We start from the raw sequence: 19,346 nt of genomic DNA, 5'->3' as shown, positions 1-19,346 counted from the left end.
CTCTCCCTGCCCACAGGCACTCAAGGGGAAGCGGGACAGCATGCCCCCACACATCTTCTCAGTGGCACAGAGAGCCTACAGGAACCTGCTGATGCAGCGGCAGGATCAGGCCATCGTGCCCCTGGGGCGCAGCGGGGCTGGGAGGACCACATGCTGCCAGAGTGCGCTGGAGTACCTGGTGGGCATGGCAGGCAGCGTGGATGGCAGGGTCTCAGGTATGGGGCTGAGCGGCCACTGCGAGCTCCAAGCCCCAGCAGCAACGCAGTGAGCCCCAGCAGTGGGGCTGAGGTTTGCTTGGTGCTGGGCAGAGGCAGCACACCGAGACTGTCTGCGCAGGCTGGGGAGTGCACACAGATGCAAAGGTGGGGCTGTTTGCCTCCATTTGACCTGTTCCCAGTCTGATTCATGCCCCTTTGGGGTGGCTCCCAAGCACCTGGGTACTGCTGTGTGAGCGCAGCATGTGCTGGTGGGGCTGCAGCCCAGGGGGCAGGTGAGCGGTGGGGCTGAGAGTGCTGCTGCCGCTTACCCATCCCAGACCAAACAGATTTGCTATTTTGATAAACACCAGAGTAAGCACCAGAAGGGAACTGCGTGCTTGGGGCAGCACTTTTCCCATCTGATCAAGTTACTGGTGATGTGAGAGGAAGCACTGTTAAGCAATCAGTAGCTTTAGAGGGCAGGTTTAGATTTCGGAGGTCTGGGTACACCATGCTCTTGCAAAGGGCTGGCAAACAGCCTGGAGCAAGGTGGAGGTGTGGGTGGGCTGGCATGTCCCCATCCTGCCCATGTACATGTGCTCCTATGGTGCAGGGTGCTAACCCCGTGCCCGGCTGGTGCCCCAGGTCCCCATGCACTGGGACAGACCCCCGGGAGGAGCAGGCAGAGGTGCAGCCAGGAGGAGAAGCATCCTCCAGCACCTGTCTGCAGCTCTGAGCCTGTGCTGGTGCAGCAGTGGCGCAGTCTGGCTCTCTCACAGTGCACAGCAGAGCAATGCACGGCTGCAGCTGCTGCAGGCTGGCTCACGGGGCTGCCGGTGCTGGTTTTGCAGTGGAGAAGATCCAGGCAATGTTCACAGTTCTGGGAGCCTTTGGATCAGTGACCACCAGCCACAGCAGCAGCTCCACACGCTTCTCCATGGTTCTGTCGCTGGATTTCAGTGCCACCGGCCAGATAACAGCTGCTCATCTCCAGGTACCCCATGAGCCCTCTCGTCTGGTGAGATTGGAGGGCTGTGGCAGAAACTGGGGGATCCTTGGGATGGGGGCAAACAGCCCCAGTGCCCCACTTCCCTGCCAGGCTGGGAGCGAGAGGAGTGACGCTCTGCTCTGCTTCTCCTCCTGGACCAAAGGTGCCCCAAATTGCAGCTGGGCAGAACTCTGCTAGCGGCGTGGTGGGGTCCCTGCAGCACTGCACCTCCTCCCCTGGCTGGGAGCACAGAACAGTGCTGGTATGAAATGTTGATGAGGAAATGTATAATTCAGCATCTCATTAGCAGCACCTTACACGTCAGCCTTGAGCAGAAACTTCTGAGGGCTTTTATCACCATCAGGGCTGTTTTGCAAAGGTACTTTCATCAGAGCTGCCTGTGCCCCTGGGCACAGATGGACGTCCACAGATGGACGAGAAGGCTTCAGGTGGTGTCTACTTGTGGACCACCAGGGCTTCCCACAGCTGCCCCAGGCACCAGCAGGGAGCTGATACCTGCTGTGGCTGTCCTGGCACTGGAACGGGAATGTGCCCTGGGAGCATTCACTCTCTGGACCACTAGTACCATCCTGGGATGCTTGTGGGAGACAGCAGGGGGGTCCCAGCTCCGCAGAGACTCATTCCTCATGTCAGTACTGGTGTTGAACTACCCTGACGGGGCTGGGGGCTGGTCTGGACTTGTCTCAGGCCCAAGCAATGGCTTATCCAGAGACTGTGGCACCTTTGCTAGGGCCATCGCATTGCCCAGACCTCTGGGGGTGGGGAGGGACCGTGGGTGCTGCACCCTTGCACTGAAATATTGCCCTTGATGCATGCCTGGGGCACGATGCAGCTCTTGCTTGCACACCCTGCAGTGCACAGCCCCATATGGGAGGAGCAGCCTGCAAAGCCAGCTGTGGCCCTGCAAGGAGCAATCCAGCCCCTCCTTGACAGCTCCCAGTAGCATCTCCCTCTGTCCAAGTGCCACCGTCTCCTCTCTTCCCTCTGTGCCTCGATGCCCTGGCACAGCAGCCACCCTGCCTGCACCGAGGGGCTGTCCCTGCCTGCACACTGGGTGGTGGGGGCTGCTGCTCATGCCTGCCTCTGCTCCCTCCCCAGACCATGCTGCTGGAGAGGGGCCGTGTTGCCCAGCAGCCTAATGGAGAGAGCAGCTTCAATGTCTTCCCCCTGATGCTGATGGGGCTGGATGCAGCGCACAGGTGGGTGTCAAGCTCCCATGGCATTGGACAGCTCTGCTCCTCGCCTGGCTGCTCAGCTAATGGGCATCCCTGCTGCCAGTGGGCTCTCCTGTAATTTACACCTAAGTTTGCTCCAGCAACGTGATTTTTGAGACCCCTCTGATAGGAAAGAGGTTGTGAGAGTGAATACATTAGTGATGCTGCAAGGATTTTTATAGACTTAATATATTAGAGGTTTTCTAGCATTCCCTGGTGCTTTTTTTGCCCCTTCACTAAAACTGAAATTGGGCTGATCAGATGAGAGAGAGGTCCCTTTCCCTTCTTGCTTCTGGTTTTCCCCCCAGGCTCTGTGTCCCCAGGCTGCCCCAGGCGAAGGGTCCTGGTGTGTCTGGTGCCAGCTCCATCCCCCTGTGCGGGGCAGACCTGTGGCAGCTTTGCCCGTCAAGGTCCCTTGGACATCGCTGTAAGGGGCTCTGTGGGTGTCAGAGATGCTGCCCGAGGAGAGGGCAAGGGGTTGGGGAGTACTGGGGGCAGGTGAGGAGGGAGCTTGACTCTCATTTTCTGTAACTACCTTCAGGACGATGCTGCACTTGCACCAGGTGGCTGAGAACAACTCCTTTGGGATCAAGCCATTCACAAAAGTAAGGAGACATGCTGCACAGCCACCTGCAGTGGGATGCTGTAGCACACCCCATTCATCACCCCCAGCTACAGGATATGTTGGGGTCCTTGGCTGCTGGGCCACTCAGGGTGGTGCTGCTGTACTGGTGCATGGAGGGAGGGAGTGGATGTCAGGGTGTGAGGAAGGGTCTGCCCAGCCAGCCTCCAGCCCCCTTGACAGCCCCATGGGAGTGGGGGAGCTGCCAGGACCAGGGCTGCTGCTGCCTGGTGTCTGTGCTGGGGTTTCGGACTGTCACCCCATCCACCCCGAGGACAGATCCTGCTGCTCCAGGGTCAACACTCCAGGTTCAACAACCCCTGATGTTCGCCTGTGGTGTGGTGGCAGCTCCTGGGAGAAAAGCGCATCCTTTGGAGTGCCCAGAATGTGATTTTTAAGGGATAAAAGTACTGCAGTTGATTTCCAGCACCAGCTCCTTATTAGTCTGAGCTGTTTGCAAAGATCAGGCAAATTGCCCATGAGCCAAAGTGCTGGGGTGAATTGCAGCAATTTGCAGTTACATCATCTAGTGATGAATTCAGTGTTCGGTCTTCATTAGGGAGCTTCTGCTCCTGTCCAGCAGCTGAAGGAATTGGCTGTTGGGGCAGCAGCTCCCATGGAGGGCATGGTGAGGTACCGTGGGTCCTCACCCTGCTGGTACAGCAGCAGGCTTGGATTCAGAGATGGGGGTTTTACCTTCCCTTCACAGTCCCTGATTCCTGTGGGTCCCCTGTCCCAACATGGAGGGTTTTCCTGCTGGGATGCAGAGGGTCAGCAGGAGCTGGAACCAGCCCAGAAGGAAAGCCAGGGCAGTGGTGTGCTGCGTCTGGGTTCACTTGGAGTTTGGGGAAATTCATCAGATTTTCCCTTCTGAACAGTGCTCCAGGTGCCGAGCAGCAAAAATCTCACCAGTGGCATCGCAGCTTCATCCCTGCAGGCAGTGGGGATGGATAACTCCTGCTGTAACACCAGTGTCACAAATATTTGGGGTTTTTTATTGAGTCTGGAGAAATCACAGACCTCAGTTGTGTTTTCTCATTAATAGCCACCACACCAAAATCCTTACACCAGGTGGGCTGGTCCTTGCTGAGATGGGGATGCTGCCTGCTGGAGCCCACGTGCAGTGTCTGCCCCAGGGCTGCACGTGTCTGCACGGAACAGCCTCAGGGCAGGGGCAGAGAGCCCTGACCTCTCTGTGGGGCTGCATTTGCCAAAAAACCTGCAGGAGTCGTGGCCGGGGCTGCTGGGGCTGGAGGTGGGCAGATGAGGTCCTGCTGGTGGCTGGAAGCGGTTTGCTGGCCCCAGCACGCCTGTGGGGGGTTGTATTTTGTATTTAGCGAGAAGTGAGAAGATATAAAACGTCTATCCCTGGCTGCTGCTAAACATCTCTGCAGACACTCCTGAAGTGGGGAGTGGAAATTATGTGTAGTCATATGATGAGGAGACGTACCCAGGCTTGTTCCTAACACCAGGCTCTCGAGGAATCTGCCGGGGGCTTCTCCCACCACTGTCTGAACTGTTTCTAGGGTCCCTTATTGGCTTTTCCTTGCTGCCCATATGGTTTTCACATGCCCTTTTGCGTTTCCCCCATGTATCCCCCTGTGCCTGGCACCTGCGGTGCTCTGGCAGAGGCAGTGATGTTTCCCCTCCTGTCTCTTTCCCCTGCAGCCGGAGGAGAAGCAGAAAGCCTCAGCAGCATTTGCCCAGCTCCGGACTGCCATGGGCACGCTGGGCATCACAGCAGAGGAGCAGACTGCCATCTGGCGCGTCTTAGCTGGCATCTACCACCTGGGAGCTGCTGGCGCCTGTAAAGGTAAGCAGGGCTCCTGCCTTTCCTTTCCTTACACCTCATCTCAGTGCGGGGGTAGGGGAGGGTGAGGAAGCACATCCCAGCAGCGTTCGGTGCTTGGGGGCGTTGCTGGCAGGGAGGTGCATGGGAGCGATGCTCGACCGGAGGCTGTTGCATGGGCAGTGGCTCTGGGCTCTTCGTTGCCCATGGAGGAGCTGGGCAATGCTGCACGCTGGCATCCTGCCCTGTGGGGGCTTCTGGACCAGGTCTGGCCCCCGCCATGGGCAGACAGGACGGGGGCTGCAAGGCGTTGCCTTGTGCCAACTCTTCGGGAAGGTCCAGGGTAGGTAACTCATTTGTTGGCATGTTGTCCCCGACGACACTGCGAAGGGACAGCTTCAGGTAGCAATAATTTTATCATCTCTTGAGTACCTAATACAGTAACTGAATTATAATAGGATGAGTCTGGATGAAGATTGTATTTATAAAGACTTCGTTAATACAGGCATATAGAAATTGCCTTATCCCTTATAAATTATTTTAAGATGTGCTCTAACCCATTTTAGAGACAGCCACATTGATTTACACACTTCAATTTATGAGGGCTACATAAAGGCTGCTATAAACTAAGCCATAGACATTTATAAATGTCTCTGCAACATGTCATAACACATCTTATGTTAATTTATGCCATTAATCATTTATTAATTATTTTAAAAGGATGAATGCTGTCGTCACTTACAGCGAGCTCTCTTTCTCCTTCTCTCTGGTGTTCTCTTTCCCCATCTCCATCTCCCCTAATACCCTTCCAACTTCTAAAATATGACCCTGCTGTCTGAGGCTGAAGTGTGAGATAAGGCACTTGGCGAAAAAAGAAAGTCCTTCTGCCTTGAGATTTTTCAGGAGAGCAGATTTTGGAGACGTGTCTCACGTTAAGAGTGACCAGCTCGCAGGCGGATGGAGGCATGGTTACTGTGTTGGCTGTGGAGAGTTTCGCTGGGTTTGCTCAAACTTACTGACTGTTCCATCCCAAGCATCCTGTAAGTCAGTCTAGAAGTGAATCGAGTGCTAATGTTCAACAAATCTTGTCACAGTTATTTCAGCATGGATGGGAATGTTAATTGCGGGCCCAGGCAGGGCGGTAGCTTCAGAGCAGACTTGGGTACAGGATTAGCAACCAGAGCATGTCTCAGCATCACTCACTCTGGTATTGATTCCCCCATCGTGTCTCAACAAAAGGGGAGAAATGAAAGGAAATATGGATAAAAAATGGATCAAAGCTGGATGGAGCAAAAGTCTCAGTGGGGGCAATGACTCTTTTAATGTGGTTAAACCTGTCTCCTGATAGCCATCTCTTCCCTTCCCCTTTCATGCACTTTGAAGTTGTGTATTCAAAATCCTCTCCTTGAAATCTCACCAAAGGGAGCCTCATCGCTGGTTTTTCACTGACATTCAGGAGCGCAGCCAGGCACTGCAGCTGCCATCGCAGCCTCCGCCACTGCCATCCCCACCACGTGCCGTGCTCTGGCTGCTGGGCCCCAGTGCAGGTTATATGCACTTTTTTTTCCTTCTGCTGATGGCTACCATCTCGTCACAAATTCAGTTTGTCTAGGAATAAACCCAGAGGAAATAGCACCACCTCCTTCTGGCTGGAAGTGGAAAATATATTTGCAGCTAGACAAACCCTGAGAAGAAAAGGTTGAATTTCACAAGCCTGCTCTGTCCTGGTGTCAGCGTTTCCCGTTGCCTTTGAAACCTGTTAGAGCAGCTCTTTTTGTGAGAAAGCAGCCAGAGGCCAGCGAGGCATCCTAGGTACCCATTCACCTAAGTACTTCCAGTCCCCTCTGTGGGCTGCAGAATATTACGTATTTTCATTTATTCATCATCGCCTCTTTAACTGGGAAGGAGGTTTCAAGCGCAGCTGGGGGTTGGCATTCAGCTCGCACTCAAGTTGTCCGTTTTGCTGACTGTTATAAAAATAAAGCATCGCTGCTTTCTGTGGGCTTCCCACCGCATGCCTTTAATAGAGGCGACTGGGTTTCCAGCAGCTGCAAGTCACTGAAGTCCTCTCAGTGCTGCAGGCATGTGTGTGCCGCAGCCGGGAGCCAAGCGTGGCTACCCCCACCCCCCCATGTGCACTGGCACAGCAGAGGCTGCTGCAAAACCGGTGGCTTGAACCCCTTGGATGGAGGAAAGCCAAAAGGGCAGGAGGCAGGGCTGGAGCCTGCTGCTCATGTCAGGGAGGCTCCGAGCCCCCCCAAACCCTCTGCAGAGGTTGGCAGGGTCATGGCAGCATCCTGCATCTGCTGCCCTCCCGCATCGCTGTGCAGCCAGGGCTGGTTCCCCACAGCAGCAGAGGGGTGGGAGCATCCAGGCAGCTGGGGAGGATTTTGGTGTCTAGTATGGGAGACCACCAGCAAGTAGCATGGGGTCAGTGATCAAGCTGCTGGCAGCCGTGGGCTACCGTGGCCCCGGCTGGGTCCTGCACAGCCCCACCGCTGCAGCACCGTGCCCTTGGGAGGCAGGAGAAGGAGCATCCGTGTTTCAGACCCAGGAAACTGAGGCATCGAGCAGTTTGTGAGCTGGGCTTGGGTCATGCCAGGGCTGAAACAGATTAAGGGGCTGAGCCTGGGTCCCATGTGCCAATGTGCAGGGCCCTGTTGTGTCTCTCCAGGGTCTCAGGCAGATGAGGCTGGCAGGAGCAGCAGGGATGAAACCCCCTTGAACACCCTTTTAGCTGTGTGAAATGGAAAGTTTCCAGAAGGGCAGGAAGCCATTTAGCCAAGTACAGTAATGGGGATGTCCATCAAAATGTGAGAGGGAAAGCACCTGGCAGGATCTGACTGGAATTAATTATGCAGCTTCCTGAGCGCAGATGTCAATCAGGAGTGGACTCGGGTGACTTACTGCTTTCTCACCAGAGCTGAGAAAAAAGCCTTAAACCCGTATTATTGCTGCTGTTTTACAGCCTCTGAGACGTAGTGACCTTTTCTTAATTGATGTGGAGATGGCACTTTGTTCTTAGTTCCATGCAAGCTCAATGCCCAGAGTTACCCTAATTTTTTATTGCTGCCTGTTGCTGAAAGGAGGAGGGAACAGCATCCCTGTAATTAGCCCTGCACCAGAGTTTCCCTTCTGTGAAAAATGTATCGGTGCCCCTGGGTTGGTCACCGTTGCAGAGGGGAAAAAATGCGTGGGTGGCCGTGGTGCGGTGGGTGGGATGGAGCTGCGGCACTGCTGCTGGCACAGCCCGAGCCCGGTGCTCCGGCAGCGTGTGGGCTGCTGTCAGGAGGGGAGCACAGAAGGGGCCAGGCAGTAAATCACATGAAGCAACATCATGAAGCCGTGTGCCAATCATCCCTCTCCCAGCAGCTCCACCTGGCCATGCTCTCGGATACCTGTCTGCCTGGGGAGCCTGTAAGCCTTTGCAGTTTGCTTGGGGAAGCGGGGGGAGCCCCCAGCAGCCCCTCCTTTCCCTGGGATTCCTGTAAGTGCAGAGGACACAGGTTTGCAAGGAAAGCTCGGTGATCATTGCTTGTGTTTGTGAGGCTTGGAGCCACTTGTGTGTTCCCCGGCACTGGCTGCAACAGCCAAGCTGGCGTTGGAGGGGAACAGAGAGCAGGAGCCAGCGTGGGGAGCCTCTGCCCCGGCTTTAGCTTCGCTTTCCCATGCCCAGCGGCAGCCTGGGGTGGTTAAATCCCTGGCTTTGCAGTAGCTCTGTGCTATGGGTGAGCGAAAGGCCACCTCGCTCCTGACGGGAAAGGCTCCTCTGTCTCCTGCATCATCATGTTCGTCAAAATGATTCTTGGAAAGGATTGCATTAGGGCTGGCCTCTTGATCTTGCCAATTTTTCTCTCTCTCTGTTAAAGCCTTTTACTCTTTGGCACCTGGGTTTTCTTGCTGTAGGGGGAAGTGCAGCTGATTTTGCATGTTTTGTTTTTGGTAGGATGGTGGCTTTCTGTGTTTCTTGAGTTGAAACCCTCAGGAGCAATAGTTTTGCCCTGATGAAGCCTGATGGGAAAGACCTAAACCAAGGCAACACAGTCTCCAGGGGCTGGATCATCATGCAGTGACCATCCAGCCACAAGCCCTTGTACGCTGGAGGATGTCCTTAGGATTTCTTTTTCTCAGGCAAGAAGATTTAAACAGAATGGTGCATCCCCCCTCCAGGGCAGGGGGACCCCTGTTTGGAGCACAAACTGGGTAGAGCTGCATGCTCTGCTGCCTGGGTCTGCAAAATGAGGAGGTTTGCTGGAAATTGTGTTTTGAGCAGCTCAAGCCCCATGCAGGGAGTGGGGAGCAGGTCCAGACCTGCAGGCAGTGGGGTGCCAGGGGGGTCTGCACCCTGGCGCATCACTACTCACCATGGGAGCTGGTTTTCCTATGTGGCCTGGGGTTTGGAGCCAGGGGAGCAGGAGCAGAAAACACCGGGAGTAGCTGGGGTCCTGGCTGCAGCCTGGCTGCTGCTGCTGGCTTGTTGGGGGCCTGGGGGGTGCTGGCTTGGGGATTCCTGTTAACATTGCCTCTCCTTTGCAGAGATTTTAACGATCACCACCGCAGCCCTGGGTCTGGGCGGGCTGTCTCCCCACACGCCGAGTTATGACGCTATCTGTTCAGTGCTCTGACATCTTTATTACAAACAGTCGGGGAAATGCAGCCAGAATGGCAGATTTCTTTAATCATGCTATTACATAGCTCTTCCCTTTGTTTATATATAGGTGTTAGTATGTCATACATCAGGCAATGGGTCAACAGAGAATAGACTGGAGAATTTAGTGCAGGATAAATGAATTAACCATTCAGGTCAGCAGGAGCCTCCTTTCTCTCCCTGTCCCCTCCCAGGGTAGTAAAAAGGAACAAATGGATTTGTCCCATTAGCAGTGCAAATGTTTTAATGACAAAATAAGTGGAAGAAAAAGGGCAGGCTGGCAAAGTGTGCCCCATGCAGCCAGTGGGGTGTGGGAAGGCAGGTTACTGGGGCTGCCAACCCACACAGCTTGCACGGGCAGAGGGCTTGTCTGGGCAGCGAGCCAGTGATATAGCTCCCTCTGCTCCTGGGCACTACTGCTGTCGGCTTGCAGGTACCAGCCCCAGCAGCAGCAGGTATGGGGGTGGGGGGATGGGGGATGTAAGCCCTCCAGGCTTCCCTGCTGCTCCCCATGCCTCCCAAATTGAAGTAGAAAATGGGCAACACATGGGCACGAGAGTGAGATGAAGCTGGTGCTGACCCTGTGTTTTCTTACTGCTTCTTTTAAATATTAAATGGGCTGAAGTAATTACCTTTTAGGTGTTAGAGCTGGAGTGTTTTACCATGGTCACATTACACCCAGGAGGGCTGCGTGCCACTGCCGCTGTTTATATTTTATGAAGTGTGAAATGGTGTCTGGCCTCTCCTGAGGCGGGCTGGCGGCTGCGGGGTGGGCAGATCTGCGCCTCGGCAAGCCGTGGGCACAGTGGGGTTTGCAGAAGCACCGTGCCCCTGGGCTTGCTGAGCCCCTGGGCTTGCTGACTCAGCACACGCCAGCTGCTTACAGTGAGGGTGTAATCTGGGGAGCACCAAAGGAGCAAATGCCATTGGGGAGGGAGCATGCCCGGGGGATACCAACATGCCAAGCAGCATTGCGCAGCCTCGGGCACCATGTGCCAGTCAGACAGTGGCTGTTTGATTTTCTGGAGGTGTGAAATGTGGTGCTGCATCCCTCTGCCCAGAGCAGCAGGATGTCTTCCATGCTGGAGCAGCACGGTGGGAGCAACTGGTTTCCCTGCTTGCAACTGCTTCATTAGGAAGAGATGGCACTGTGGAGGGCTGGCCTGAGCAAAGCCCCTCGCTTGTCTTGGGGATGCTGGAGCAGCTGGCATGGGATGCTGGAGTGGCTGGTGTGGGATGCTGGAGCAGGCAGCATGGGATGCTGGCTGTGGGAACCCAGATGGCAATGCAGGTCTGTGGCAGCCCTGGCCCTGCAACCCCTCCACTCCCCAGCATCCAGCGGTGTGAGGAGATCTTTTGTCTGATGGGAATCAGCTTCTGTCCAGCCAGCTCAGATGAAAACAAGTGAAAACAAAATAAATCAAAGCCTGGATTTTTGAGGCAATTCCTCTATCTGCTCCAGCACAGCCCTTGATGTTGGAGTCCTTCAGTCAGAATGAAAAATAATAGGAAAAGATCAAAGGGGAAGGGAATAGGGGGGTAACTTACATGGGCGTGCTGTGAAGCAGCCCCCCAGGCCCAGGGAATGTGGCTTTTTGCTGCTTTGTGCATCACCTCAGCTGGGAGCAGGCACCCTGGTCCCCCTGGGACTGGCTAGGATGAGGCCATCTCTTGCTTTCCATCCCAAACCCCTGCCACCAGCCACCTGCTGTATTTTAGGGGCTCGTCTTAGCCATGAGCCCCCAGGCTGGCTTCTCATCCATCACCACCTAAAAGTGCTACCTTGAGGTCTCCGGGCAACTTTGCTTGTCTGTTTCTGTTTCTACTCATCCCACATGTTCTTGAGCCTGTGCCACCTGGCTGCCTCTGCAGCATCTTTCCTTCCTGGATTTGTAAAAGGATTTATCCCACAGATTGCTTCCCTATTGATTTTAATCATTAAGCTGGAATCACTGTTGCTGGGTGTAAATACTGTGTGCTGGGAGGAGTGCTGCTCTCGGGCTGACAGGGACAGCAAACTTTGCTGGGGGCTGGGGAAGGTGATCCAGGATTTTGAGGGATTGGTTCGTAATCCCATCAACTTCCATCAATGCATCTGCTAGTTCGCTCCACGGAAGCTCTTGAAATGCTGGCAGCAGCAGTTGCATGGTCCACCTGGTTCCTGACTTGCTCTGAATTGCCTCAGAACATCTCCTTGGAGCAGGTCTCCTCTCTGCCCGGTCTCACAGGGCAGGTGGGGTGCTCTGAGCAGTGGGGAGCACTGTAGCAAGGAAAATAGGTTCAAAAGCATTGGCTTGAAATCCTTAAAGTTGTGAACTGACTTCTGGCCAAAAAACCCCAAAAGTCCTCTTCTGCTGAATGATTGCCCAAGGGACAAATCTGTCAACCTTTCTCGAGTCAGCCAGCCTTTAATTTAAGTGTCGTGCAAAGCTGAGAAAATCCTTACAGCTGTTGTGAGCAGAGGCACGTGTGTAGGGAGGGCAGCCCCACGTCCTGCATGCTGTGAGAGCGGGAGCCGGTGGGCCACCAGCTCCAGTCCCTGGAGAGAGATACGGGAGCTGTCCCTGAAGAAGGGATTGCAGGAGGAGGTGGATGGACTTTAAGGAGGAAGAAGCTTTTCAGTTGAGTTAGTGACATTACGCAGATGGCGAGTGAGGCAATGCTAGAACTCTTCCTGGCAGCCATACCTTCAAGGTGGCAACCATCTTGTGATGTGGGTTGATTTGTAGCTGTTTTGCATCCTCGTTTCAGCCAAGCGTCTGAGTGCTGCTGGGGGGCAGAGGCCCCCTTCCCTGCCCACCGCGCGGCTCCTGCCTGCCTTGCCCAAGCCAGCTCGTTGCCCAGAGGGCATCCAGGCTGTGGTCTGCAGGGTTGGTGCTCTGAGTGGGTCAGCAAGGGCAGTGCCTGGTCTGAAATTGCCTGTTAGGGATGCAAGGGAAGGGCTGATCCAGCAGTCTTTGGGGAATGGCAGGGAACTGGGGTGCACTGGCACAGCACCCCCGCTCGCCTCTCCATCCCACACTGCAAACAGTGGTCCTTTTGGGGTTTTATTAGATTTTTTTGTGGGGTTGCACATGGGAGTGGGCAGGAATGCTTGCTGGAGGCACCAAGCTTGTGCCCAGCTCCACTCAGGCTGGCTCTGCCTGAGCCCTTCATGCTCCCTGTGTTTTCCTCCCCAGTCGGCAGGAAGCAGTTCATGAAATTCGAGTATGCGAGCAATGCCGCAGAGGTGCTGGGCTGCGATCTGGAGGAGCTCACCACCGCCGTCTTCAAACACCACCTGAAGCAGATACTGGCACAGGTCACGACACACGGCCACCAGCTGCCTCTGGCAGAAGAGAGCTCGGCAGGTACCGGGATGCTACATCCCTTTTTCCTTTATTTATGGGTGGTATTGAAATGCTGTGCTCTGTGCTGCTCTGGGCTCTGTGTGAGGAGAAGATGAAGGGTGTGCTGCAGGGAGAGGCAATATGCCCTTTTTTTTTCATGGCAGTGAGGTCCATTTAAGTACATTCATATTAATTAAATCATTAACTGTCCTCTGTCATGTAGCTACCCTCAGCTCTACAGCTGACCCTGCTTGTCACCCTTAGGGACACGGAAAGATCAGGTGAATTCAGATACTGCCCTTGGCAGATAAGTGACGTGGCTTAAATGCTGTGAGAGCTCTCCCCAGAAAAGGGAGGAAACACCCCAAACCAGGAGGGCAGCAGGGTGGGCATCCTTCCCCCGTGCGCAGAAATGAAGCTGTGCTGGTGTTGTGCACCCATGTGCTGCAAGGAGACCTGGACACGGCGGGGAGCTGTGCTTCTGCTGGACAAGCTGCTGCTGAGCCATTATGAACCTCAAATTAATATATGGATCTAATTCAGGAAGGCAGATCCAGCATGCACACGGCAGGAGCATGTGAGATATTGTCCAGCTTTAAGATCAGCTTTTCCACACTGGACTTGTCTTCGGCGATAGGATTACAGCCAGGCCCCTGCAAGTTATTCTGATAAAAGCGAGAACTTGCAGAACTGGCCTTTAACATGGCAATGGTTTTATTTCTTAAGTATATGTTAGGGAGGAGGCACTAGAGGAGCTGAAGGCGGGCAGGTGGATATGCACTGCTGTCTAACTGGGGCAGGCAGAGGCTGAGAGCTGTGCGGGTCATCCTGCCTGCCGAGCGAGGGAATCCCCTGCTACCGGCTGGGCTCCATGTGGGCTGAACTCAGCTGGAAATAAATGATGTGTATTTGCCTGCTCTTCTCTCTGCCTGTGCCAGGACCGAAGATGACGGGTGTGGAGTGCGTGGAGGGGATGGCTTCAGGTCTCTACGAAGAGCTCTTTGCTGCAGTCGTGTCACTGATTAACAGGTACGGAGCTGCTGAGGGCTGCGCTGGGGGTGTCTGTGGGCGATGGCTCCTTCTCCTGGGGTTGCTGAAGAGGAACCTTTGCTGGGGGCTCTCCAGAGGAAGGCACAGAGCAGGCAACTGTTGCCTGCTGAAAAAAGACACTTATCTGAAAATCTGCGCCTGGGAGAGTGTGCTGGCACTCAGGACCTTCTACGGCTGTCAGCCCTGCACGAGCCGGCAGCGGGGCCGAAAGGCCCCACGGAGCCGCAGTCTCTGTATGTCCGGGTGTTGCACAGGGCACCGTGTGTCCTGCCAGCACGGGCAGCCTGGCATGGAGACCCGACAGCGGCGGTGCCCGACTGGCACCGCTGCTCCTGCAGCAGCTAAGGGAGGCGGCACTGTGAGCAGACGTACTGAGCAGTGGAGAGGAGGGCATCACGGCGCTGAGAGGAGCAGCCTAGCTTCCTATTAATAATAGATGTGACTTTGCAGACTGAAATCAAGGTTACCAGTACAAGCAGAGCAATAAACCAGTCAGGGAATCCCACAGCGAGCCCTGCAGGTGCATGGTAGGGGTTGTTTTGTAGTAAAAGCTTGATTGCAGGAGAGGTTCAAGGTGTCAAGAGTGAAAGGTCTGGCACTAGAGTAGCTGTTGAGGTGCCCTGTGAGTCTGGGTCTGCGTCCTGCTGCTGGGTGCTGGTGCAGCTGAGCAAGCGGCACCTGCCTCTGCCCCAGGGGCTGGTCTTCACTTGGCTTATTTCCATCTGGAAAGCCAGGATGGCAAGGACATCCTCTGTGGCCTGATACATCTCTTTCTTCAGGTGGTGTAAGTCCAAAACAATCTATTCAGATAAATAGAATAATTTAACACTGGGGTAAGGATCAGGCCCCCAAACCATTCAATTTTCTCAGTTCCAATGCACAAGTCAATTTGTTGAATTCAGCATCCACATAAAAGCTGGTGCCCAAAATACTCTGTCTTGTTACTGTAGGTTTATTTTAACCTGCAGTTATTTAACCTGCAGAATATTTTTATTGTAATTCCTAGCAACCACACACCAAAGGGAAATTGCTGATGGTACTCAAAGGACTGACAGAAGAGCAAAATGTTGCTGGTTCTTCTGAATGATAGCATTAGCTCGGGATGTGTCCCAGGTCCCCTCTTCCCTTTAAAGGTAGCTTTGTTTTGCCTGGCTTTATTTTCCACACCAGCCCACCAAAGCCTATTAAGCTATTGCAACAATGATCCAGGAGGAGAGGCAGGTTTCAGTGCATCATGAAAATACTGTCTCCTCAGTCGATGGCAATGGTGAACCTGAAGCTTCAACTCCAGCTGCAGGAGGGTGCTGTGATGAAAATCTGCAAGGAATTCATAAATTGTTTTGTTTCTTCATTCAACCCTGTGCTTTCACGGAGGTGCTGGCATCCTCAGTGGCCCGTGCCCACCCAGGGGAAATGCATCCCCTTGAGTCTCACTGAAGCAGTGGTGGGCTGCCTTGTCAGCAGGGCTGTGGGGAAAGGGGCAGCACTGCAGCTGGGGAAGCAGCACACTGCGATGCCTATTTCAGAAATGAGCATTAAAAACAATCTTAGAGGTTTCCCATGGTCAGACTCCACTGCTGTCCCTATCTGAAATACTGGAAAAGTCTGCAAGCAACATTTGAAGAAGTAAACAACTCTCTTTCTCCCAAGAAGCTCCTTGATGTCTGCTGCTCCGACCACACATGTTCCTCTTACAGATTTCCCCAGGAGCTGAACACTGACAGCTTCCCCTGTAGAAATGCCACAGACAGTGTGGCACAACATGGCAGCTGGGGCTCTGGATGCTCCCGTTGTCCTCAGCGTTGGTGTCACATGCCAGTTTAGCCACTTTGCAAATTAATTGCTCCATCAAACTTAATACGTTTGGATGAAGATGTAGTACTTTAAATACCTTAAGTGCCAGGATGGGGCTAAACATGGGAAGGGCGGCATCTGGCCCCAGCCCGCTGTTAAGTGTTTGTTAGGCCAGGCTAGGAGCAGTCGGTGCCATGTGTCTCCATCCAGGCTGGGAGGAGATGCTTGGCTTAAATAGATCAAAGAAGAGGTGGGTGAAGCAAAAGGGGTAATCACAGGAGCTGTGCCAGGAGGTGTGGGTGCTCCCTCACAGGAGACACTGGGAGAGAGGGAGGGGGGAAGCACTGGGCTGGTCACTGCTACATGGGATGGTGCCCACCCAGGGATGTGCACGTTGTGGAGAGGAGGCAGTGTTACCTCTGAAGGGAGAGCTGAGATGCATCTATGGGTAAAACCTGGTGGTGTGTGCGGTTCTTTCCCCAGGTCTTTCTCCTCCCAGAGCCTCTCCATGGCTTCCATTGCGGTGGTGGACACTCCTGGCTTTCACAACCCACGGCACCAGCGGAGTGAGCGAGCGGCGACTTTTGAAGAGCTCTGCCACAACTACGTGCACGAGCGGCTGCAGGCTCTCTTCTATGAGAAAACCTTTGTTTTGGAAATGGAGAGGTACAGAGAGGTGAGGAGCAAGGGGTGAGAGCAGCATCCTGGAGAGCAGCTTCCAAGCACCTGGGGACGGGGCTGTCTTTGACCCAACGGGTCCCTGTGCCCTGCCGTTGTGTAACCAAATAACACACTCAGTAGCTTCATCAGGAGGGATGTTGCAGAGATGAGGGGTCTGTATAGAGTGGTGGCTTTGAGCTGGGTCTCTCTTCTGCCTTGCCACCCCAGTCACAGATCCTCTTGGGTATTTCTGACATGCCAGAGATGCCAGGCTGCCTTGGTATCTCTTTGGACATACTTGTTCCAGCTCAGGAGGCTTCGTGCCCTTCTGTTGGTGCAGTTGAGTTTTTCCTCAGGAGATGAATAATCCAGAGTAGAAGGGGAAATGATAAATTATTGCAGAAATGAGCTGCTGAAAGCTCTACAAGGAGAGATGAACTTGTTAGGCTTGCAGAAGTTACATTAATACCTCTAACCCTGGGAAAGTACTTGAATACCCATAGCTTAATATTCACACATCACTTGTGCCAAGTAAGTATATACATGCTTGCTCTTCACTAGTGATGAATGTGTTGTCAAGCTTGAAATGGCGGAGGGCTCAGCAGGCTCGTCTTGCCTCGGCTTTGTTGCTGTCCGAAGATGGCTGCCCTGGTGCAGGACATGTCTCTGTGAGCCTCTGGACTGCAGCTGTGAGCCTGAGCCCCAGTGACACATTTTCTCCCAGAGTTGGGTCCCACATGAGGGTGGTAGTGGCATGTGCCCTTGGTAGGAAGAAACTTGGGCCCTGCTGCTGCTCTCAGCCCCACCTGCATGCTCAGGCTGCAGGCCTGAGTCCTGAACAAAATCTCACCGTGTGTTACCATGGAGAGACACTAAAGCTACAACTTCTGCTGAACATCCCCGGTTCATACGTGAGCAAGAGCAAGCCTTGCTTACTGTGCCCATCGCGGGGGGCTCCCCCTGCTCCAGGGCACATTGCTGGTGGATCGGGAGCGGGTGCTGGAGCTGGGGGTGGTGGGTGAGCCCTGCAGCCTGAAGCCTTGCAAGCTGCAAATTAAATAATTTATTGTTTTCTTGGTGCTTTCTTAAGTCTTCAGTTGTTATCATATCCATGATTTATGCAGCTTGTCTGGCATCCACAAAGCGCTGCAGACGCCCGGGGGGCATGGTGGCCCTGACAGCCCTGCCCAGGGGGCAGATGCGGCCATGCCCCCGTGTGTGGTGAAGGTGTCTCCAGTGGCTGCTCCACTCCCCCGGGGTCGGATCTCTGCAAAGCCGAGCAGGAGCAGGGCGTGCACCATCTTCCCCCAACTCCATGCAAACCTACCTCCTCTTGGCTTTCAGATGCCAGACCATGACTGAAACAAGCTTTTAAATAATGTTTTCCAGGAAAATGTTGAGGTGTCTTTTGATCTTCCAGAGCGCTCTCCACTGGCCACGCTGTCCGTCATTGACCTGAGCTCCTCACAGGTAACCTGTCCCCGTGGCCGTGGGGGATGCTGGTTGCTCTGGCTGTGCTCGAAGCATCCTCCTGCTCAGAGGAGTGATGCTTTCAGAGACAGAGTGGGACCTTGTGGTGTGTTTTGCACAGAGCAGCCCAGGGTGTTGCAGCGGTGGAGGGGGCACAGCATTAACTAAGACCTTTTTGGCTTTCTAAAATATAAGCCCTGCTCTTGGTCAAGCCCTGCACCCCGGGCACCCCTCCCAGCCTGGCTGCAGAGCCAGGATGACTGGTCCCTCTGGGGCACTGCGTGACTGTGGAGGTCATGGGGGTGATGTCCAGAGCTGGATCAGGCCAGAAGCCTGGTCTGGGGCAGGGGACACAGCTGGGCAGTGGCACTGGAGGGCAGGATGGGGGTGAGGTGGGAGCAGGCTGGCATGGCTGTGGCTGGATCCAGCTGCTGGCAGCCCTCCTGCCCCTTCCCTGTCACCCAGAGCCATCTTCCTCTGGCAGCCACAGGCGCTGCCTGGCAGCCCGGGGGCCGATCGCAGGGGGCTGCTGTGGATCCTGGATGAGGAGGTGCTGATCCCAGACTCTGGGGATGGCACTGCCTTCGACCGCCTGTGCTCCTACTTCGCCACGAAGAGACCTGACCAGGAGGGTAAGTTGGGGTCAGCTCGGCTGCCCATCCTTTGGCATCACCATCTAGTTTTTGAAATTTAAGAAATCACGTATCAAACTAAACTGCTTGCTGGGCTTTTCCTCTTGGGCGATTTTGGGGTGCTGTTGCTATTGCAGGGGATGGCTACATGCGTAAGTGCGAGCAGGTGCTGCACTTTGAGATCTCCCACCAGCTGGGCACGGACCCTGTGCGCTACGACTTCACGGGCTGGGTCAACAAAGCCAAATTCAACCTCTCAGCACAAAACGCCATCCAGGTGCTGCAGCAGTCCAAGGTGTAAGTACAGGGGAGGTGTCACGGCGCCAGCAGCCATCCCCACGGCCGTGGGAATGGGTTGGGGAGGCTGGGGCTGGAGACTGCAAACCTGCCCCAGCTCCAAGAGGCCGTTTGGGGTATGGAAGGCAGAGGGTTGCGTGGGGCATCCCAACAGAGAGGAGAGGACCCACAGTCTGGCTGAGGTCAGAGGAGCTGCAGGCAGCCAGAGTGGGCAGTGATCTTGGTGCTGGCTGTAAGGTGTCCCTGCGCGTCCCCCCACCTCCTGCCCAATGCACAGCCTGGGGGACAGAGCTAATCTGCCCTTGGGTGGGCAGGAAGGGGATGGGATCTCAAGTGGATCCCATCTGTGGGGTTGCCTGAGGCACTTGCCAACACTGGCATTGCATTGCTGGAGTCCAGCATCACCCAGGGGAAAAACTACAAGCAAGCCAGGAAAAAACCCCACACCTTTCAACGCAGCTTTGTGGGAATCCTGAGAGTTTAGTTAAGGTGGGGGGAGCAGATGTCAAGTGATTTGACTTACAGCCATCAAACCCCGGGGCTGACTGACAGCCAGATGTACACGTTGTGATCACAGTAGACGCCACAGAGTGAGCTGGTGAATAATGCCGTGGTGAGCTGCTCTCCATCAAAGC

General features: G+C 54.6%; 1 protein-coding gene across 1 annotated transcript in view; it reads left to right on the top strand.

The window, feature by feature from the left end:
* Positions 1 to 19,346, top strand: part of MYO18B (myosin XVIIIB) — a 74,255-nt gene that overhangs the window by 3,313 nt on the left and 51,596 nt on the right. The window contains exons 6-16 of the mRNA XM_055797468.1: positions 17 to 215; positions 1,049 to 1,191; positions 2,305 to 2,405; positions 2,962 to 3,025; positions 4,711 to 4,855; positions 12,659 to 12,829; positions 13,747 to 13,837; positions 16,136 to 16,328; positions 17,702 to 17,782; positions 18,267 to 18,414; positions 18,552 to 18,711. Coding sequence (XP_055653443.1) covers positions 17 to 215; positions 1,049 to 1,191; positions 2,305 to 2,405; positions 2,962 to 3,025; positions 4,711 to 4,855; positions 12,659 to 12,829; positions 13,747 to 13,837; positions 16,136 to 16,328; positions 17,702 to 17,782; positions 18,267 to 18,414; positions 18,552 to 18,711 — 1,496 coding nt within the window. The remainder of the gene's footprint in view (positions 1 to 16; positions 216 to 1,048; positions 1,192 to 2,304; positions 2,406 to 2,961; positions 3,026 to 4,710; positions 4,856 to 12,658; positions 12,830 to 13,746; positions 13,838 to 16,135; positions 16,329 to 17,701; positions 17,783 to 18,266; positions 18,415 to 18,551; positions 18,712 to 19,346) is intronic.

The sequence above is a fragment of the Falco peregrinus genome, chromosome 2 (genome assembly GCF_023634155.1).
Source record: "Falco peregrinus isolate bFalPer1 chromosome 2, bFalPer1.pri, whole genome shotgun sequence".
Lineage (NCBI taxonomy): Eukaryota > Metazoa > Chordata > Aves > Falconiformes > Falconidae > Falco > Falco peregrinus.
The sequence above is the reverse complement of the archived record's forward strand: the minus strand, read 5'-3'. Positions and strand labels throughout refer to the sequence as shown.